General features: G+C 40.1%; 4 protein-coding genes across 4 annotated transcripts; 3 read left to right on the top strand and 1 right to left on the bottom strand.

Annotated features, from left to right (window-relative positions):
• The first annotated feature begins 74 nt into the window (after positions 1 to 74).
• LOC120631340 (protein Smaug) lies at positions 75 to 22290 on the top strand. The gene is made up of 8 exons (XM_039900836.1): positions 75 to 534; positions 1766 to 1970; positions 2536 to 3185; positions 3909 to 4115; positions 5291 to 5391; positions 5849 to 5976; positions 6741 to 6981; positions 22215 to 22290. The coding sequence occupies exons 1-7, from the start codon at positions 282 to 284 to the stop codon at positions 6937 to 6939; spliced, it is 1743 nt and encodes a 580-aa protein (XP_039756770.1). The 5' UTR covers positions 75 to 281; the 3' UTR covers positions 6940 to 6981; positions 22215 to 22290.
• Positions 11678 to 13819, bottom strand: LOC120631342 (zinc finger protein 182-like). The gene has a single exon (XM_039900838.1). It carries the CDS (start codon positions 13652 to 13654, stop codon positions 12233 to 12235), a length of 1422 nt encoding a protein of 473 aa, XP_039756772.1. The 5' UTR covers positions 13655 to 13819; the 3' UTR covers positions 11678 to 12232.
• LOC120631341 (zinc finger protein OZF-like) lies at positions 14402 to 16226 on the top strand. Its single transcript, XM_039900837.1, has one exon. It carries the CDS (start codon positions 14522 to 14524, stop codon positions 16043 to 16045), a length of 1524 nt encoding a protein of 507 aa, XP_039756771.1. The 5' UTR covers positions 14402 to 14521; the 3' UTR covers positions 16046 to 16226.
• LOC120631798 lies at positions 19112 to 23090 on the top strand. Its single transcript, XM_039901477.1, has 2 exons — positions 19112 to 19120; positions 22215 to 23090. The coding sequence occupies exons 1-2, from the start codon at positions 19112 to 19114 to the stop codon at positions 23088 to 23090; spliced, it is 885 nt and encodes a 294-aa protein (XP_039757411.1).
• The last annotated feature ends 233 nt before the right edge of the window (positions 23091 to 23323 follow it).

Below are 23323 nucleotides of genomic sequence, written 5' to 3' on the forward strand. Positions count from 1 at the left end.
TATGTTTTCATTGATAGTCTGTGGTCAGCCATTTTGGAATTTGATAATTTGACTTTCCGTCGAATCAAAGTGGATGTTATGTTTTGTTACTACCTGCAAAATTAATATAAAAATTGCACCGTTTGCCGATTCGTACGCGTGGCCGTTCCACCGCTGCCCCCAGACCAGACAGCTCATATCCCGGACGCAATCAGTAACTGCAGTGAACGATCAGCTGTGACAGTCTGACGTGTAGAACCCAAACAAATCGGGAGTATTCTAAGTGCTATGCTGTTGGAAAGATGAACGGTACGTTTTATGAGCAGCTCGGGGGTGTGGCCGGGATGTTCGAGCAGTGGGGCACGTGTGAGCGGACCGTCGTGGCTTGTGCCCTGGCGCGGCGAGTGCCTTGGCCTGGACTACGCCTGGTGCAACGTGCCGTGGAGGCGGCTCTGCAGAACCACGTCGAGGACGAGCGCCTGGAGAGGGACGCGAACGACGAGACTCTGCTGGCCAGTCTGCTCGCGGCTAGGACTGATGATGATGACGAAGATGGTCTGTACACATTTACGAATCTATACCTATACGTATATTATAGATCCGGCGGTTACTTTTTGTCTGGTAACGCCTTAACTGAAAGGATTTTGGTAGAATTTGGCAATTATTTAAAGACAGTCTGAGTGATTTTAAAAAACGAATACTAAAATATAATTAAAAGTACAAAGTTCTGTATTTACAGCCAGTTACTAAAGTTTTTATCTCACTAAGATGTTCTTGATGTATGTTATTACACGTAGAGTACTAGACTCCTAGACTCATCACAGTGCCAAAAAAAGCAAAATAACCTAATTATTACAAAAAAAAACAAAATGATTCCAAACCAAAAGATATCTTTTAATCAATTAAAATTATTATAACTTTGTCATATAAGTACTATTGTCATGTTTACAATAACAGCAAAAAACCACAGAAGCCTGACCACAATGCCTCTCTGCACATACCATTACGACTAAAGATATTAAATTATCGCACCTTTGTACAAACTTTCTTACTGTGTTGTGTTCCTAATTTTTTTCCAATATATTTATTGAAGTACAAATTTCCACTTGTTAGATAATAATCTTGTGATGCCATGGATGCATCCTGGCAATTGGTGTGATATACCTCCTCAACTCAAAAATGTAATATCTGCAATTCTAATGAAATCTTCCAAAGCTCTAGAACATTCAAGAAATGATCATGATTGCCAACTAAAATTTTCCTCCTTACTTTTATGAATCTAATTTTACTTTAATTCATAGAATTAACCTTTTTCCTTGAAATAGAAAATTCTTTAAAGTTAATGTTTGTAATATCCTGAAGAAACTTCAAATTATAAATTAATTGCAGCTCTTTATTACTAACAGTGAAATACATAAATAAAACATAATTGAATTTTGCAATATATTAATTTTGTACTTTTAATACTATAACTGATTAATAATTATAAAACTCTTTGGAGTGCATTATAATTCACATAAATTGCAAATGACTTCATACCAATAATCCATATTACGATTTATAAAAGGAGGAGGTTCTCAATTCTTCGAAATCTTTTCGTCAGTCAATTTCTCCGGATATTTTATATTTAAAGCTTCTCTAACTTCTATGAAACATATATGTACCTGACATCTGTGTAAAGTCAGAAGAAAAAAAAACGCAAGAGATATATCCAAAAATTACCGGCCACTGGTATCGTATAAGCCGGCGCCAGGCTTGCTTAGTGTAAGGCGTGTCGTGGCCGCAGACGGCGACAAGCTGCGTCAGCTGCTGACGATGTTGCCGTTGCTGCGCACGGACAACGCGCGCGCCAAGGGCGCCTACGTGGCGGCGCTGCCGGCGCTGGTGGCGCGCTGCGTGGACGCGCCGCGCCGCGCCGCCGCGCCCGAGCTGTGCCGCCAGCTGCTGGCCTACCTGCTGGTGCACCCCGCCTTCAGCAGCCACGACCACAGGTAGGCAGTTCTGCTACGCCCAGGATGTAGTTCAGAAGCATGCCGTAGGTGTAGTGTAGCAGAACTTTCTGTGCTAGAACTAGCCCGGGGAAGTAATTTGGGAGAGCTCTTCAGTGCAGAAGCATACGAGTAGGCTTTTCTTAACGATGATGATATTGATAGTTAAGCATTGAAAAGCCTGGTCTTTAGAGAATTGGCCAACCTTTGGTTGGGGGACTGACTTCGATCCTCGGTGACAGGAGTGAGGGATCCTTCATGCCTGAAAGTTCTCCATAATGGGACATGAAGTCTACTAATTCGCACTAGACCAGCATAGCCTGCTACGGTCTAAATCCTTCTAATTCTGAAAGAAGATCTGTGCCCTGTATCGGGCCGGCAATGGGTTGATAATCGTGATGATGCAATCTAAACGCGTTAGTTTAATAATCAGACCGACGGCATAACTTACTCTCCAAGGGTGGACATCTTCAATTTTTCACCTGGACCGGTACTGAGATTTTGTGCACATGAATTTATTGTCCTCTTAAATTAATGTCTTTTATAGGATTAAATATTGTGTTTGCAGAACACTGACACAATGGCTACGCTATTTAGAAAACCACATCTCTGGCAACAGAACAACGGAAGCTGTCTGGCAGCAGAGAATAGACCCGTGCCTCCTGCCCGACACTAACATTTGGGCCACCAATAACATCTTCAGGCGGACGATCGGCAAGAACGTCGAGTTCAGGGGAATACTTGACACAGTAGACAACCATTCGTCTTATACGGACATTTTACAGGAATCCTTTTCCAAGAACGGAAGGGACGTAGACCTAAGTTTGGATGGAGAGATGTTGAACTTCGACGCGGCCATAGCGCAGCCTAAATCCCAAAGATCAAACAGTTTGACTCCTCCATCGAGTAATTTCATGCAGATGTCTTCATCAGCAGAGAATTTAAGCGACGAACCGTTCGTCCAGAAACCCAGAAGTTTTTCGTTATCTAGTGAACATAGTTTAAGTCAATTACGACCTATTAGTATAATGTACGGCACTACGGGTAGCGAAACCCGGTTAGATGACTTGAGGTCCAACAACTTCACGGAACACCCGGGAATGTCCACGGTGGCGCAGTGGTTGAAGAGTTTAAGACTACATAAGTACGTGTGGTTGTTCACGAACATCTCTTATGAGCAGATGATGGCGATAGATGAGAAATATCTTGAAAAATTAGGTGAGTATTCGGTTTAATCAAATTAGAATTTTTTTGTTACTTACAATTTGCAAAGACGATTGTAGACAAAAAAATCTAGTTAATGTTCGATTTTATCGACATTTTCGTCAAACTGTAATGGCGGCCTTCTAATTTGTGTGTAAGCGAAGCACGAGCGACTGTAACACACTCGCCATTGCTTCGCTTTTAATATATTTAGCAATATATAATAATTTGAAGGTCCCCCGAACATAGAAAAGGGTTAATTATTTTTGGGATATGGGGCATAGGATTATGGGGCATGGGATATGGGGCATAGCCCATGTATCGGATTTCACCGAAGTATAAATACTTCGGTGAAATCCGATACATGGGCTTTGGCCTACACATTGAGCAATAAAATAAGAGTTCTTTTGAAAAATATATTAAAACAATACTACTTGTATGTAACTTGATTGATGCTGCAGACAGAAACTCCATTTATTCTTTCAATATTTGATAGAAGCCGGCAACCTATGTGTTCTTCGGAAAAGCCTACAACACGGTGCAATTTATAGGATCTTTTATAATGCACTCTCGCGCAGGTTCAACCCCGACAGTGCTAAGTCTTTACAATTGTGCATTCTTCAAAATTGATGACAGTTTTTGTGGTCCTTGCAGATTAACGCACATTTATTTCCAGATGAACTCTACTTATAGAATTGGCTTTAAGTGTTATAGGAAGTGTTTTTTTTTTATTTGTAGGTGTAACAAAAGGTGCCCGCCACAAAATCCTCCTTTCAATAAAGAAGCTGAACGAACGTAGCTCTGTATTAGAAGGCGTTCAAGCGGAGTTGGCTTCGAGCAATGGTTCAGTGCTGAGGGCATTGGAAAGGCTGAGAGGAGTCCTTCTATCTCCCATGCAGCCAGCATCAGAACTGCCCGCTGCTATTGTAGCAGCTTTGGATCTTGGTGAGTGTAATAATGAGATCGATACTAAGCGATAAGGCCGCCTCTTGCAACTTGTTCTGGTGTAAAAACAAAGGTTGTACCCCCAAACTCAAAACATAATAACCAGATATCTACAATACCTACTCTTATGTTTTGAGTTTGGGGGTATAGTAGGAACCCTTAACCTTTGGTACTAGTTTAAGCTGGCGGAAATTCATTTTGAATTAGTTACATTATATAAATTCCATAAATTATTGCGTAGAACGAAACAAAACTCTGTTAATATTGTAGACCAATAGTGAAATGCAAATAGCAAGTGAATGTTATACTCGTGTGACAGATGTCAACGAATTTTTTTAAAAATGGCTGCGCCTAAACTTGACATTCTCACGGAGATTTGATAAAATTGTGTGAGAAGATAACATTGTTTCCTTTCCGCGGGGAGACTAATGTCTCCTGCCTCGCTAACCGTGCTCTCCAATCGGCACGCCCAAGCCCTTCTCATTCTGAAACTCAGACTGTAGTGGGCAATTCATGGGTGGACCAAAAAAGCCCATTCCCTCTTGCCTTGAAGGTACTTAAGTTATACAGTTTCTGAGTGGACGTCCCACATCCTATCAGAAACGTGGATAATTAAACTATAAATTAAAATATAAAAAAAAAAACCCTGACTTTCAAAGACCAACTCAAACTTTTAATACCTCGTCGTTTTTGTCATATCAACAACATAAAGATGCCACCGGTCACGGAGTCTCGCGTTCCGTGGTAGAAAGGGGACGGGGGAACTATAGTTTGATGTTCTTGAGCACACTCAACGTTTTATACAACGTGTAACCGAATTACGAAATACTGAAGGGTGCATAAGTATATTTCATAAGAAACCACCCTGTAAAAATATGAAATCAAAAGAGGCTTCTTTATTTTTCCGTGTACTTATGACATCCCTATTGCAGATAAAACACCGACACGCGCATAGTACCTACGCTACGCGACGCGTATCCAATAAAGTGACAGTGTGAAGTGGTTAATTGTTTAAATATTGAATGTGTTATTAGGGCTTTCGGTTTCACAGATAAGTCTCAGAGACAGTGCGTAATGCACCTAAAGCCTGTGAAGTATTATTTACACGTTGTATATGGTAGTAGAATAGTGGTGATACGAATGTACACGCAGCAAGGGCTTGATCTGTGTTGCAGCGTCGAAGTGCCTCGGCGGCGCGGCGGGCGCGTCCACGGCGCCGGACGGCGAGCCCGAGCCCGTGGACCCCATGTCGCTGCACTGCTGGCTCATTGAGAAGGTAGCTTTTATACCAGTTAAGCTTTTGTGATTCGCAGCATTTCTCCGGTCTGAAAGTTGTGCGGTGTAGTTACTGGCACATATATAATAAATAAATAAATAAATATACTACGACAACACTCATATCGCCATCTAGCCCAAAGTAAAAAAAAGTATTTATGTACAATATTATTCATCTGTCATTTCAGTACCCATAGCACAAGCTACGCTTACTTTGGATGGTGTATAGGCGTATTATATTTATTAAGTTTTATCCCCGCACGCACCTCTCACTTTTGGTGTTATTTGCTTTAAGCATTTAAAATGACACATGCTTCAACGGTGCTGAAAAACATGCTGCGGTAACCTGCATTCCTGAGAGTTCTCCATAATGTTCTCGAAGAATAATAATTATTATGAGAGAGCGAGTAGCGTTAAATCGCTTATTGAGAATTAAGAAATTACCCGCTACTTTACAGGCGCTGCACCACGAAGCGTTCGGTTCTGCGGAAGTGCAGTCTTCACTCAGAAGGCTAAGGCACCGTCTTCCGCCACGACAGTTCTTCCACCTGGTGGGCGACGCGCCACACAGACGCCTTAAACACAGGTATATATATATTTTAACTGTGACATTCCCGTTTAATTAATTTCCTTTATAACCCGCGCCATTAAATAATAGATTTATAATATCTTATTACCCTGGCTTGATTGCCTCGTTGGTCAAGTAGTTATCATATTTGACTGCAGATCAAGAGCCCCGGGGTCGGAGCAATGAAAAGTATTGGGTTTTCTATCAAGAAATTCTTAGTAAACCCGGAAGTTTGAAATTATTGGCTATTCGGTTCGATTTCCACAGCTGGAAAATGTTTGTGTGATGAACATGAAGGTTTTTAGTGGCTGGGTTTCTGTTTGTATATTATAGGTATTTATGTGTATTAAATTTAGAAAAATATTCATCATCTATCTAAGTACCCATAACACAAGCTACGCTTACTTTATGGCGACGTGTGTATTGCTGTAGTATATTTAATTTATTAACTAGCCCCCTAGCGGTGATTGCCCAGTGGGTACGAGCTCGACTACACTTTCGGGGGGCCGAGTTAGAATTCCAGCACGCACCTCTAAATTAAAATATCACTTGTTTCGACGGTGAAGGAAAACCTGCGTGCCCGAGAGTTCTCCATAATGTTCTCAAAGGTGTGTGGAGTTCACCAATCCGCACCGGGCCAGCGTGGTGGACTACGGCCTTAACCTCTTATCATTGATAAACTAGGCCCCCCGAAAGCGAGTCCTGAGTTGCAATGAACCACACTTGTTGCATATTGTCCTATCACGTGCCGCGCCCGTCAGCAGTGTGTTGTCCTGTCGCAGCCCGCTGTGCCGCTGGCGCGCGCCCGCGTGCCGGCCCGCGCGGCGCGCCTGGCCGCCGCCGCCGCGCGGCAAGTCGCACTCCTACCCGCCCTTCCCGCCCGCGCACGCCCTGCCGCGCCCGCCGCCGCCGCCCTCCGCCGACGACTACTCCGGCCTGGACGCGCTGTGTCTGCAGATGACGGAGCAGGCCATCAACTAGCCCGCCGCTCCGCCGCGCTGCACTCCTGGTAACTTTAGCTAGGTAGGTCAAGACTTCGTTTAAATTTACGTTGGGCACTCGTTGATTCTCTCTCTCTCTCTCTCTTGTGAGAGCAATGCTACAGCACATCTAGGACCTCTGGCCAGCTAGAAAACCATGTCTCCACCAACCGACACTCCTCACTGAGTATGCACTCCTAGTAACTTTAGCTAGCTGGACTTTTCTGAGTAAAAGTTGGGCACTTCTCAATTTGATCATCAAAGCGGGCCATCAAGCCCTGCCGCTCCTCACGGTGGCTGCACTCCTGGTACCTTTAACTAGATACCAATTCCACTCGTTGATCGAAACTTAGCCGGCCACCAACCTCCCCTGCTCCTCGGGCTCCCGGTACCTGCAAGTGCAGGTGACGGCTCCGTTGAACTCTACGCCGGGCAATCCTTGATTTCGGCTTTGAAATCAGGCCATCAAACCGTGACCTTGCCACTTCCTGGGTCTGCAATCCTGGAACCTCTAGCTAGCTGTTCAATTCACGGTGACTTGATTTCATCATCGAAGTCTACCATTCATCATTGGAGCTGCACTCCTGGTAACTTTAGCTTGTTGAAAACCTTACGCGAAAGGCAAGCGACGACTGGGTTGAACTCTAAGTTGGGAATTCCTTGATTTCGTCATCGAAATGTAGAAAACTATAAAACTCCGCCTGTAATGCCCCTTTTCACTAATCCGAGACATCGATTAATTTATGGGGCATTCGATGAAGGCGATACCTAAATCGAACGCCCCATAAATTTGGCGGTTTAGTTAAAACGGGCATAAGACTCCTAACTGAGACTTTAGTTAATTGTCAATTCCACGTGCTAGGTAGGTTTCAACACCAAAAGGCTTGAAGGCCTGCCCACGCCCTTGTTGGGTCTGCACCCCTGGTAACTTCAACTACCTGATAAAACCACGCGCTAGATAGCGCGTAGCCCTACATTGGTTACTCCTTGAGTTAATCATCGAAATTTAGCACGCTATCAAGCCATCCCCCTACTACTGCTGCAGAGCAGTGCTACAGCCCGTCTGGTACCTCTGGCTAGCTAGAAAACCAAGTCTTTAACACTCGTCACTGACTATGCACTCCTATCCTAGTAACCTTAGCTAGCTAGACTTTGTTGAATAAAAGTTGGGCACTTCTTAATCATCAAAGCAGGCCATCAAGCCCTGTTGCTCCTAACGGTGGCTGTACTCTTGGTACCTTTATAGGCTAGGTGTCAACTTCATTGAACTCTACGTTGGTTGCACTCCTAGATTATCACTGGAATACCACTCCTCACAGGGGATGCACTCCTGCTACCTTTCGCTAAGTTAATGTGTATCACTCATGGTGCTAAGCCACGACTACGCTGAACTCTTTACGTTGGTTGGATTATCATAGAATATTTTTTTTATCATGAAAACTACACACAGATATGCTAGGTTACCTAGATGTAGCTTCAGTACCAGATTGGATCGTTCACGAGGGTTGAGAAACTGATGTCAGAGGAAAATAAACTAAATAATCCTTGTTATTAAGCTAAATTTCCTGTTATGCCTCACTCGTAAACTTTCTTGAATTCGGAATACCTAAAATTTACTTTTGAAATAAGAGATTATTTCGAATTTGACGTGTTTTGATACTCGAAAAGCAATGAGAATACAATACAAAGGAAACTTTCTATTGTATGATATTGTACAGTAACAATAATCTAATATGTATCCATTGAAAAGAATATTTATCTGTTAGCGTTTGTATGTTGAAAGAATAGTTATATGTATTATGTTACGTTTAGTTCCACGCTTTCGTGGTCCATTGTTAGCTTATGATAGGTAATGCATTATTTTGTATTAATGCTAGAAAAAAAACAATTTGTAACCTTTCATTGGATACGATTAGATAGACATGCATCCGCAGCTGATTCCCTACACAATATTTTTGGACAACCAATTTGACAGTGCTTGTTAGAACTGTCCAATTTGACGTCACAAAATATGAAAACATTCACAAATGAGTGGTTATTGTTTTATTTTATTTCGTTTTAAGTGAATGAAATTGCAATAATATTTATTTGTTAATTTATTAGCTCTATCGACGATTTTGTCAAAAACAAATAATTTAGGAAATCAATTAGAGTTGATTTCAAAATGTACTATTGTAAGTATGATGTCATACATACCACCTGAATAGTACAGTTGCTTATTTTTCATGATGCGTTTGCTGATTATGCAACTATTATTTACAGACGGTAGAAGCCTACCTTTTGACGGGCGACTAAGCTGTTGCTATAATATTATTTGTTTAGGCTAATATTAAAATAAGACACATCCGGTAGACTAAGATAAAATAATGAAGAACAACGACATCGACTGTATCCGCCTCTGTCAATATACCTAGTAATACGGGAGATTGAAATGATTACACTTCAGTCTTCACACATAGACGATTATGGAAAAATTATACAAATTGCCTATTTGTATGTGAATAATTGTAAATAATATATGAAAAAGTTTTTTAATTGCAGCCACACTGTAAGGGCATTCGCACATGTGCAACTTTTGTCGCTGCTACACTTTCTGTCACTCGTACCAAGCATATTATCTATATGCGAAATTGTCTCATTCAAAACGACAGCTCTAAACCTATGGTAGAAACGCGTATCCAACACCCTACTAGAAGCGACGTGCATAGAGCACATTGCACAAAAATTTTAAAACGACAAACGCACGGCCTAAACGATTTGCAGTAAAAAAGCCGCCGACCTGATTGCGTGTTTAGAAGTGTTTATTATATAAGCATCATGCCAGTCCGGATATCTGCATCAAATAGCGTATGTAAGACGGTCCCATTGTACACGTTAATATGAGAATTAACACAGTGGTCTTTTTTCTAGGCATACAAAACTAACATTAACTACAATTAACATGTGACGGCCGATTGGCGCAGTGGGCAGCGACCCTGCTTTGTGAGTCCAAGGCCGTGGGTTCGATTCCCACTACTGGAAAATGTTTGTGTGATGAGCGTGAATGTCTTTCAGTGTCTGGGTGTTTATATTTATATTCTAAGTATTTATGTATATTATTCATAAAAAAAATATTCATCAGTTATCTTAGTACCCATAACACAAGCTACGCTTACTTTGGGACTAGATGGCGATGTGTGTATTTTCGTAGTATATTTATTTATTATTAAAAAATTTAAAAAGGCTGCCTGCCATGACTTTACTGTGGTACTGCCTGGTTTCTACCCATAACGATAACTTCCTGGCATATAATTCTGGATGTATTGCACAGTATGTGTCTCTGTCTAGTGGGGTGATGCACAAGTTTATCTCTGAAACTAAAGTTGTTCATGCGTGCGCGGCCTAATTGTATAAATATTATGTCCTAATTTGTTTGGTGCTATTCTGCATTATTTTATTTTCAGTTAGTCATTAGTGATAATTGAACTAGGGCTAAAACTATTTTAATTTAATTTTAGTGACCTGGGTAACATAGCAGAGCTTATAATAGGGTAACAGGCAAAAGACGGCCTAACACGGTTAGCTGCGAGGCAGTGGCGGGCACAGGGTATTCAGCAGGCAGATGAAGTAATATGGGTAGGCAGTACTTGTACGCATTTATGAAATGCACGCCATTAGTGAACATATACCCGGTATCATAGCAAAATTCAACTGGACTAGTGGTCTGAGTGACGTGCACTTAGAGTATGCACAAAGCATTGCCTACCCTATAAAAAAATAGAACAAAGTTTTTTTTTTATTTCAATCTTGTGCCTGCTTAACGCCTGCCCTGTTGGCACACCATGAGCACGCCACTGGCGCGAGGGGTGATTGAATGTAGATTATATGGTGTTTGTTGTATGTGGAGTGTTTGTTGACATTTTATTATCTGTTACGAAGTGCAACCGTGCATCGTGGGAATTAGATATAGATAATTGTTGACTGACTGCATAATTTATAATGTTAGCAAATGTTCATTTCCATTGAATTTTAATTTTGTTTTTACAATATATAACTTCTTAATTATATTACGAATGTTAATATTTTGACTGGATCAAAAATTTTGATTGTATTTTGTGCAATTCTAATTTTTTTATATGGACTACTTGTGCTGTTAATGTAAATACCGGCATAGACTACATATTTTTTAATTCTTGGATTATACACCTACTGCTAGATTGATAAGTGCAAACCAAACCTAGCAAACCACTTTGAACAATGCTTTAATTTTAGTCTAAAATCAATTAGCAAATTTATTGTTGATAGAATATCAAAATATTTTTACTGCATTTTTATATAAAGTATGCCTTAAAAATATAAAAAAACAAACATTCACAAAATAAATGTATTTTTCACTTTTGTTTTTATTAAATTATTTTAAACGCTTGTTTTTTCCTATTTTTAAAACAATCTTTAGACCAAAAAGTATTTAAAAAATAGTTTACATAGTAAGACAACAAATATAGAGTATTAATAAATATGTTAATAAATACCTTTATACTATTAATTAAGCATTTTGTGTTATCGGGCAACTCAATAATTAAACTCCAGCCTTTTATATCTTGCTTGGACATATGGGGAACAAATTGATGAGTTGTAGGGACAATTAATAAAATATTTATTGCACAACTAGTATCCTCTGTGGGAGATATGCAGCTTCAGGGTTAGGGTTTGAGATTTTTGCCTTAATTTAGTTTTACCATTAAAAAGCTGCCTGATACGTATGTGTGATCAATCTTCTACTTATTAGATTTTGATGGCACACCTTTAGCTAAAAACTAAGAATCTTTTTTTATGTTTTGAACACTTTGATTAAGTTTAGAAAGTATATCTAAGATAGGTGTATAATCTTGGATTAATGTTTTTTTGTTTTTTGAACATAGTGATATATTAGTTTGTGAAATGAAATGGCCACTTTCACTCAAAATAAATTGTTTATTTCTTACAGATATGTATTTCTATTTATTTTTCACTCTTGCTGTCACATTTTACCTTGACTATTATCTGTTTTCTTTTTCAACTGTGATATGATGCTGTAGTTAAAGTCAATATATTGGTATTTGAAATAAATATATAGATGGCATTTATATCTTTTATTTTGCGACTATCTTTATGGAGCATGGGAAGCTTTGAAAGGAGGAGGAAACAAAGGTACATGCTGATCAATCATGGATTGAAGAAAGTTGTTTTCACTCACAATGCAATGATATTATATTATAGGGTGCCTGCATTTATTGCACTCGAGTTTGTCATATAATTTAGATGATTTTATTAGGCTAGGACCAGGTTCCATAAATCTTTTTCTCATCACCTGCCATATATTCTTTGTGAGTGCCTTTTTTATGTCTTACCATATCACTTTTCCGATAAAAACTTCTTGGACACTTATCACAAACAAATGGTTTCATTGATTTATGATATCTCATAACATGATAGTCGAGCATGGGCTGGGAGGGAAACTTGAGAGTGCAATCATTTATAGTGCACTTATATTTGTCAGCAAATTTGTGTCTGAAATTGACATGCGTTGATAAGCCTTTTAAGTCAAAGAAGCTGCTGGGGCATAGCTCACACTTGACGGTACGCATGCCTGCATGTTTCAACATGTGCAATTTAATGTTTGGAAAGTACTTAGAGCACATTTCACAGTGTCCAGATTTTGACGAATGTTGTTTAGTTATGTGGCATTGCAAATTGCCTTTGAATGGAAAACAACGCTTGCAATAGTTGCAGATAAATTTATTCATTTTGTCTGTATGCATTCTAAAATGCTTCCTCATGTTATTGCTAGATTTAAACTGTATTTCACACAGAGGACACTTATGTTTCCTTTCATCAGAGTGGACAAGGTAATGCTTCTTTAATTCCTCCCTAGTGGGAAACTTTTTAGGACATTTTGTGCACACATGTGTCCTCTCACCAGTGTGTGTCAACTTATGTCTCTGTAAAGATCCTACTTGGGAGAACCGTGCAGGACAGCTACTGCAAGAATAAGGCGTTTCCCCAGTGTGTGTCCTCATATGTATCTTACAATCAGACTTTGAATAGAACCCTTTGCCACAGTGCTCACATATGAATCTTCTTGCCCTCTCGTTGTTGTGGTTCCTCTCAGCGTGCCGTTTCAAAGTGCCACTATCCTTATATTTTTTATCGCACAATAAGCAACCATAAGGTTTCTCATTTGTGTGTGACCTCATATGTATGGCCAATGAGGAAGGACTGTTGCACACACGGCCACACACCTTGCACTTGCTCAGGCTAGCTTTTCTTGGTTTTGTTCTTACATATTTTCGTTTTGTTTTTTTTTGTATTCCAAAGTCAATTTCTTCCTTAATATTATCAATTAGTGGGGAGTCGTAGCATTCGGACGGATTATCAAAAATATCGTCGGGCGAAGTTGTATGAGAGTCCTCTGTTTTTACATCATATTTAATTTCACACTCATGTTTGACAGTGAGCTGCAAAGACCTCAGCTTCTTGTCTGTGTCTTCGCATTTAAGGACAAAGCTGTACGTACATCCGAGCTGCTCCTCGCAAAACGCGCAAATGTTAGCAGGTAGGTCGTCGCCTTGCACGACCGTTACTTTAGCACAATACGTAACTTTCTCACTCAATAGGATTCCAGCCGCATCTGCTGAGCTAAACAGAGATGCAACACCAATGTTCTCGTTGCATAAACGGCATAAACTTTGATTCATTTTGCCACCTGTGTCAATTAAAACTTTATACAAATGATATGTATAAGGCAATAAGGTACATATTTATATTAATTTCACCGTAATTCTGATATTATGAACCAGTTTCCTTGATTCTACAAGTGGAAAGCAAAAGGCTCTCAATTTCGAATAGTTGTTGACTTGTTAGTTGTTGTCAATTCTTTTTTATTTTTTCTTTCCCAGAGGGAAAAGGTATAGTACCGTTCAGCCATCATCATTGCCAACCACAGCTGTAAGTAGCATAACCATGCTTTTTTTCTCTTTATTCTTTCCCTTAAGAAAAAGGCAAAAGTCTACTCCAACTCCAAAATATTTATTTCTAATTTCATAGTAAGGCATAAAGCTGTGTCTTGCTAATTCGGGTACCTAGTTCAAATGTCTTCAATCTGGTAGGCCTCCGTGTTCTCTTGAGTACCTACTGCTCTGGACAGATTAATACTAATACAAGATTATTTTTATTAAATTGCTGTGAGCCTAAAACGCGTACTCAGGCTAGACACGTGTTATCGTGAGATTTTCACACATTATTATGTACTGTATGTATTAAGAATGTCAGGCTAAGAAGACTCCCTACAAAGACCATATAAACCGAAAATTCGAACGCATAGCAATGACAATACAAACATTTATTTTGAACGAGTTTGCTGATTCCTAAGTGTGGTAGGTTTATTATTCATTGTGCATAGGTACCTATAGTATATCTTCTGTGGCTGACAAACGTGAAATGTCTCAAATGTCAAGTTGGCAAAACAATAATAAATGAACATGAAGGTTTTATTCGTTTATTTCTTAAAATATTGGCTTAAATCGATCAGTATACTTTAATTCGTTTATTATTATACTTACGCAATGGAGGCTTTAATATGCAGGATATGCCTGGACAAAACGGGCACTATATCCGTTTTCGAAAGTGAATCTGATAACGTTCAATACAGTGCAAAGTTGAAAAAAATGGTTAATATTACAGTTACGGAGGATGATGGATTGCCGAGTATGATGTGTGAAGGTTGTACAAGCGAGCTATCGTTCTCTTATCAGTTCGTGCAGAAATGCGAAGCTTCCGACCGGGCTCTTCGGTGCTTGAGTACTCCCATCGAACTATATTCTGACTTACAAGCAGACAGGCATCTTCAAGCTAACATAAAGGCGGCGGAAGAAATTAAAAACGAAATTGATGATGGTGATTGTCATGATGTATTTGACAACAGTTTCCTCTTTGATAGCTCTTCAAAGTCCGGTTGTGATGATGAAAGGAGTTTAATTAAAAAATGTAGTAAGGAACCAACTTATAGCACCTGTAAAGATAAAGAAGATAAAATTGAAACTGTTACTAACAATAAAGCTACTGAAAATATCACTAGAAAATCAACTCGTAAGAAACGTGGTACAAAAGGACCCATCCAATGTGTTATTTGCAGCCACATAGCCTCCAGCCGATCCGCAATGGAGATTCATATGCGTACACACACTGGGGAGAAACCTTTCATGTGTGTAGCCTGCAATTCTAAATATCCCACGAAAGGGTCCTTAAAACGGCACAATGAAACATTCCATTCAACTCGAGAAAGACAATTCACTTGTGAGACATGTGGCAGTAGTTTTTACAGAAAAAATGATATTATAACACACTTAAGAGTACACACTGATGAAAGGCCATACGTTTGTCCTTACTGTCCCAAGAGGTTCCGTCAGATAGCTTCTAGAAATCGCCATCAAAGAGTACACACTGGAGAGAAACCATTTCCTTGCCCAATATGTGGTAAGAAGTTTGGCCACAAAGGTTTGGTCCAAAAACACCAAAGTGTCCATAGTGATGAGAGAAAATATATTTGCCATCTGTGCAGTAAATCAATGAAGTCTAGAACAGCACTAAATGTCCATATCAGCCTTCACACAAACAAAAAACAGAATGTATGCAGCTTTTGTGGCACAGCCTTTGCTATGAAAGGCAATCTGCAGACACATATCCGTCGGATGCATTCTGAGAAATCAGGACAGTGTTCTGTATGTTTAAAAACGTTTTCTGACTTGAAGGTACATATGCGCAAACATACTGGCGAGAAACCCTATGTATGCGGGACCTGTAATGCAGCCTTTACTGTCAAAAGAAGTCTGGCTCATCATATGCTATTCAAACATGAAAATGCTGGTAAATTCAAATGTTCTATCGACGACTGCACAAAGTCCTTCCCTACAGCAACCATGCTAGAATTCCATTTACTAAAGCAGCACACTAATCACACTCCCTACATATGCCTGCATTGCCCTCGAAGATTCTTCCGCGCTAGTGATCTTTCGCGTCATTTAAAAGGCACCCACATGGATTTGAACAAAAAGTGTGCACTAAAAACTATCTTAATATCTAAGCTTTAAATATTATAAGACTGAGTAACAATGTGTAAAACTAGTCATTAGTATTAAGAGAAGAGATTCCTATTGAATATACTATATTTTAGACTCAATACTTAGGTGTTTTAAGTATTATCTGTATATCTGTTAAAAATAAGCAACTTAATTTCTGTAATAGTAGTTTTTTCAACGTGACGTTCCAGGATAAATCATAATATGCCTTGCGAAGGATTTAGGTCACGACGGTGTTGCATTTAGAATCCCAAGTATGAGCGAGATGTTTGGGGGGCCCAAGAGGACAGTATATCCCCTGCGTTGAATTACGTGTCACACCTCACAAGACATAAGTGTGGGCTAGGATATCATTGTTGCTATTTTAATCTCCATTCTAAACTGCGGTCAAATCCGTTGCTCAAAGTAGTAACAAAAATCCATTCATCCAAAAATGTTCAAACTTTTACAATCCTAATAGTATTAACACGGGAGCGTAACGTAACGTAACGTTTTCGGTCCTTGACTATCCGAATATATGGATAAGAGATCCAGATACTCGCAGATATATTGTATCTTGTACTTGTATTAGTTATTTTTTAATTAAATAACTATTCACAAGCATTTTAAGTATTGTAACTCTGTGTAAATTTTTAATCTCAGTTAGGCATTTACGGGATATAAAATTAGGGTTTAACGTATAATTTGATGGCAAAATTTGAGTGTTTCCAACTTAATTTCAGATCACTGAGATACTGCCTTACCTTCTACCACCTTACCCTACCTTACTACACCTTCCATACCTTCTAGCCACGCCAGTAAAGCGTATAAACTTGGCAAATTATTCCATTTTGGATTATATAATCGCTCCAGATACGCTGTGCTCAAGCCTTTGTCATGAACGACACGAGACAGAGGCGCTTCTCATGCGCATATTGTGTCTCGCGCTGTACGTGCGTTGGTATCGATGCAAATGTTAAAATCATAAACATCTACATGCTTCGTGTGGATCTTGTGAACTTGCTCTGATGGCGATGGCATGAGAAACGAAGGAGAATTTTGTCTGAACGAACCTCGTCAACATTTGATGACCGTTCTTTTCGTTTTCTAAGATTTTATCTTATACTTACTTTTTTATATTGTTGCATTGTACAGTAAAATGCGGTGATAGCCGAAGAACAGGGAGACCGAGTTCGATCCCCGGCACACATTTCATCACTTGATTTAACGGTATGCCTAAAAGATCTCCATTTGAATTCATGTGAATTCTGCCAATCGGTACTTAGCAAACGTGGTGATCTACGACCTTGACCCTTCTTATTCCAAGAGGAGACTGTGCCCTGTAGTGGGCCGTGAATGGGTTGATGATTATAATTATGATGATAAAAAAGCCCGTGCACTGCACTTCTCACACACACTCATAAACATCAACTTAAAAATTATATTGATTGAAAGTTTGCAAGCACAGCTTTGGTATGATGGTGTGGAAAGCAGAGGTGTCAGGTCGGATGTCGTCGTTAATCTTACTACCTCTATGTGCCTATTATTGAAATGTCGTAACCTCTTGGAATACCAGTCCGTGGCACAAAAATTGTAAGACTATTTGATAATTTGAAACCTATTTTGTAGATGAACTTACAATAATTAGCTGAATTTGCTATTAGCCTTCATCATCCATCAACCAATTGAAGTCCACTGCTAGACATAGGTCGTTTGGTAGGGAGTTTTAAAACTCCACGGTCCTGGGCCGCTTGTTTTTAGCGGCTAACAGCGACTCGTTTAATGTCGTCTGTCCAACATGTTGGGGGCCGACCAACACTGCGTTTACCTGTGCGGGGTCGCCATTCCACCACCTTGAAACCCGTCAATCGGTTCTCCGAGCTATGTGTCCCGCCCCATTTCCACTTCGGCTTTGTGACTTGCTGAGCTATGTCGTTAACTCGGGTTCTTCTATGGATATCCCAGTTTCTGATTTGATTTCGTAGAGATTCTCCCTACATAGCTCTCTCCATCGCACGCTAAGTGACTGATGAGTGCCTTCTTGTGAGGCCTACTTGTAAGCGACCACGTTTCAGATACGTAAGTCATCACTGGCAACACGCACTGTTCGAAGACTTTGGTCTTCAGGCACTGAGGGATTTTGGAAGAGAAGATGTCACGAAGTTGCCCGAACGCTGCCCATCCGAGTTGAATTAAAGCCTTACCTTGTCCAAAAGAAGTTAATATAATGATGTCGATTTCACTACTTTGCTACAATTTTATTTTCTTGTTTGGCGCACTCAAGGTACCAGTTGAGGCAGAGGTTGCTAGTTAGAATTTTCCGAAATTCACCAGATTCGCCGGTGCTGGCATTGCATGGTCACATGGCAGATGACAATGATGGTGTAGCGGTTGGTTTATATTTTTAATGTAACTTATGTGTACATATTATGTGCGTATCTAATATATAAGAATTATAAAAATAATATAATTGATTTTGTGTAACAATTTATATATCATTTCTTTGTTCTGAGATATAATTAATTAACCTAAAAAATAATCTGCTGCACGGTAAGCTACCAAAAATTCTAAAATAACAAAATATATTATTGCGAATGATGAACGTACGTTAGTGCAATTTGATAAAACTCTTAACTAATTTACCAACTTAACAGGTAATTAAATATTCCGTCACGCATGGCTACTATTATTCTGGTTCCCTAAACAGCCCTTTTTCCTGTGGCAGCCGAGACCAGCCCTTCCAAACTCAGTGGCGCGTAAATCCGCGCTCGAATTTCAAACTCCAAACTAGTACTACGTCGGTAAAGCAGTTTACGTTGGGCGTCGGTAATGCAGCACCAGGTGTAAATACTATGCCCCTTTCTTTCTTTTTTGTACAGGTAAGACTAGCTCTCTCACTCGCGCTAAGTAGATGAGGCGAGGTGAGCGCGATACGTGCGAGCGGCGACTAGCACAGAGGACGTTAGCCCGCCGAAGCGCGTCGTCGCCTCGCTTTGCCAATTGTCTCGCAACCGTGGCAGGTGTCGGTGCCGTGATGTGTGATCGTGAAGTTTAGTGGCGACTTCCTACTCATATCGGATTGTTCTTCGAGTGTTCAACATGACTGAAGTGAGTATCCCGCCGTGGTGCGGGAGCGGAGCTAAGCGCGGAATGCGTGCTCCATTTGAGAGCGCGCTCTCATTCTTGGTCCTGCGATTCTAATCGCGAGTTCGTAGGTCGTCGCCTCGGGAGCCGCTGGTTCTACTGCACCGAGCGTGGTGGTAGGTGGGCGGCCACCAGCCGACCGGTGGCGCGTCGAATTTAATTGCACTTTCTTACGCGGTAAATAATTGTGCGAGTTTGGGAATGTGTGCCGGGTCCAGTCGGTAGAAAGCTTTTTACGAGGTCTTGAGGTAGTTGGCGAGCGAGTCTTTCGCGTCGCATCCGCCGAGATTAGCCGTGTACTGTTATACATCTGATAAGACGGCGGCGATACATTATCTGCGATATTATTCCGTTCCGTATTCATTGGAATGGCATTCTTTTCAATAAAACGAGTGGGCATTGTCTTATCATTGTTCGTGCGAAGCTAATAACGTGATTATCGACTGTTTCCATTTCATTTATCAGATCCACTTAATGATTTCCACGTACTTACTTTATTACAGTTCATTTACGTTAAGGGTCGGATAACAGCTCAGCTGATTATTCTAGGAGCTTTCAAATATCTGTCTACCCTCAAGTTTAAAACCTGATTGCCCAAGTGGCACGAACGCTGTGTAAGAATCTGGTTATCTATAACTTTAAAATCCACTTCTGTGACGACCAATAGCAGTCGATTATTCCTGATGGTAGTTATTATGAAGGTGAAGTGCACAGATTAATTTTCATCTGTTGAGCTGATCGGCGACTTTTCACGCTTTATCTATTGAGGACAGAGCGTGAAAAAGCGAAATTAAAATAACAATCGTTCGTAGCGAATGTCACTAAGACCGCCTATCGCCGTAAAAAATAAGTTGATTTTATACGTGGTACTTACCAATTTATATACCTACGTTTTGTTTGACCGCTTTACCAAGTCTGTGTTACATTATGGTGAATAGTACCTGGATGCCCAAACGTTGCTTTCCTAAAAAAAGTAAAAAATATATTATCTAGACTCGAATTTAGCTCTTCTGATTTGGGGACCGCCCAATTTCCCACCTGAGCTATTATAACTATGTAGATATAGCATTTTTTCATTACAACTATGTGTTCTAAAAATGAAACGTAGCCAATCCGATTAGTCGCCTCCGATCCTCGATCCTCCATACTAAATTTCATGAAATTCGTTGGAGTTTTCCACATTCACATATAATACAATATTGTTTCGTTTAAAGGTAGGAGATGACCGCTTCAGAGTTCTTAACGTAAGTGATCAGGGCCACTAAAATCAATGCTCGCAATTGCGGTTTAGGCTGTAGCATAGATTCTGGATCAAGATGGGCAATGAAAGTACCTAGGCAAGCAGGTATAACCTACAAAGATAATCCTAAACAATATTAGAACCTTCCTCGTATATGTTTAAAGTCACTTAAACAGTTTCTTAATTAATTTGTAATTACGGTACGTAGGGAATCAGATTTAGATAAATTTAATCCGGCAATAATAAAGCCTTGACAATTGTTAATGATACCACACAAGGGTTAAACATTCATTTTGCAACTTATTTCCAAGGTTTTCCCAGTTATACAATAGGTACTTACTTTCCTAGTTCTGGTCTCATCTTTTTGTCGTTAATTTTGATAGAAGCAAAATATAAATAGGTATGTCCATTTTTTGATATACAATCTATCCGTAATCTATAGATTGATTACTAAGCAACTTTTCTTAGCAACTTACCAACAGATTACAGATAGATTGAATATAGCATTGCAATGTTGCGTGTAATTGTAATTCACCGATTTTGGACCGATTTTGGACGGCCGATTGGCGCAGTGGGCAGCAACCCTGCTTTCTGATTCCGTGAAGGTCGTGGGTTCGATTCCCACAACTGGAAAATATTTTTTCGAGATGAACATGAATTTTTTTCCATGTCCGGGTGTTTATCTGTAAGTATATTATAAGTTTTTATGTATATTATTCATAATGATATTGATCAGTCATCTTAGTACCCAAAACACAAGCTACGCTTAATTTAGGGCTAGATGGCGATGTGTTTATTGTCATAGTATATTTATTTATTTATTTATTAGTGTGCATAGTACATGTTATTGTGTGTGTGGGCTATATTAAAAAATGTGTTATATGCATGTTAGTGCTCTTAATAAATAAATAAAGAAAATGGACTTTTTTAAACATGAACTTGAAACAGGTACCTAGTCTTTAAAGTTAGAATAGAATACAATTTATTTATTTACCACAAACAGACATATCTATTATGGTGTCGTACCAATAAAAAGGTTCTGGCTCAGCTTAATGTTCCTATGTAATTGGGTACATACCCACAACGCTTGTATTCAGTACCTACTGAGTTGAGAGAAGTCCTGTTGTTAGTTTAATAAAAACCATAGGTCATGTGTAGGTACTCTATGTCTAAGCTTGTCGATACGCGGCGCGTTTGGAACCCTCGTACTCGTAGCTTTGGGTTTAAGTTCGCGAACGAAGTTATCACCATGCCCTTACGATGATGTAAACATATTATATGTATGAACGATTCATAACTGCCTGTGATAGGCCTACATGTATAAAGAAATTGTGAATTTGAATTTGATGAATGTGACGTAAATATGTCGTAACCAATTAAATTGACCATCTGTTCTAGAAAGTGTTAATGTGCAGTGATTAATTTAACATGACTCATTTGAAGTGAATAATATATTTTCAAGTCACGATTATGCACTTATATGATATGATAAATAGGTACATGCTATCTGAAGAATCTTTATTTAAAAGCAAAAATAATATGAATCAATCTTGCTTTAAAAGCAAAGGTACAACTACTTACGGCGATTGATTAATACCAGTTTCATGCTTTTTATGTCACAGCGTAAGGTCATAAGCGAGTACGTCGCAGGTATCGCTAACGAACGTGCACAGAGTACCTACTTGCACAAAAATATCGCCTAACTACTTTAACTACTAAATTATTTGAAATTGCTAAAGATTACAGGATTCTCTACCCCTTAAGTGGTTACTCCAATAAGTGTAATACGTAAATAACGCTCAGTTTTCATTTTTACAGTCAATGCTGAAAGAAGATTCCCTTTCAAGGATCCAGAGGGAGATATATGAAGTGACCGAAAGGGAGCGCGAATTCAAAGAAGGTCATTTCAGAATCAACAGACTCTTTTCGGAATCAACAATCGATGTTACAAAGCAAAATGGGCACGTTAATGAAGACGCAGATCCGCAGAGGACTCTCAACAGGGCAGTTTCAACGTCACACCTCCTCGGCCCGATCGGTCCCACCACGCCTGCGACTCCGACAACTTTGAACACCAATGGTTACACGCGCAGGTTCACACCCCAAAATGGCACCAAAGGCATCATGCAAAGGTTTATTGCCAACAAGGGAAAGTTGCCAGCCTCTCCGGCTTCCGCGACGACTCCCACAGCAATCGCTCCACAACTTATATTCCCACCTACCGCCATAACGCCCGTGGTGGCTCCGGCTGTGATCACGCGCACGTCGGAGGGCAAGCCCGTTCGCAAAGGCTTCGTTCCCGTAGAAGAGAAAATTCAAAAAGAATTGAGAGAAATGAAGGATAGAGAACATGAATTAAAGAAAATGAGAAAAAAGCAGAAACCGTTCGACATAGACTTGAGTGACATCGAGATGACTTCGGAATCCGATGAAGAAGATATACCCCTGCCTGGAAAACTTAAAGCTACAAAATCCATTGGCGAACTATACGAGGCGCTTAACGAGGAACTGAGGTCACCGTCGCCCAGAAATAGTTCGGGTCAGGAGTCTTTGGGCAGTTTGAAGCCGGCGAAGTCCCTGGCGGAGCTGTGCGAGCTGTCTCCCGGGCAGGAGTTCCTGGCGCCTAGCTCCACGCGCCTCATAGCGCAGTGGGAGTCGATAATACAACAGAAGCAGGAAGCCGGGGCAGCCTAGTTGTAAGCTAGAAGTTAACGGAATGGATGCGTAATATGAGGGCGGGTGACGCCAAATTTGTTTCGTAAATAAACATCGGCAGCGGAACCTTCGCGAGTGCGACCGACGCGCGGTAGTGTGTGTACGAGCCATCCGGTGCCGAAGAATTCTCTCGGTTTAAGTAACGGTTGTACAGCACCCAGCGCCGAAACGGGGCGCGTTGCCGACTTCTTTCACCGGCCGATCGAATGTGG

This window comes from Pararge aegeria, chromosome 18 (assembly GCF_905163445.1).
Source record: "Pararge aegeria chromosome 18, ilParAegt1.1, whole genome shotgun sequence".
Classification (NCBI taxonomy): domain Eukaryota; kingdom Metazoa; phylum Arthropoda; class Insecta; order Lepidoptera; family Nymphalidae; genus Pararge; species Pararge aegeria.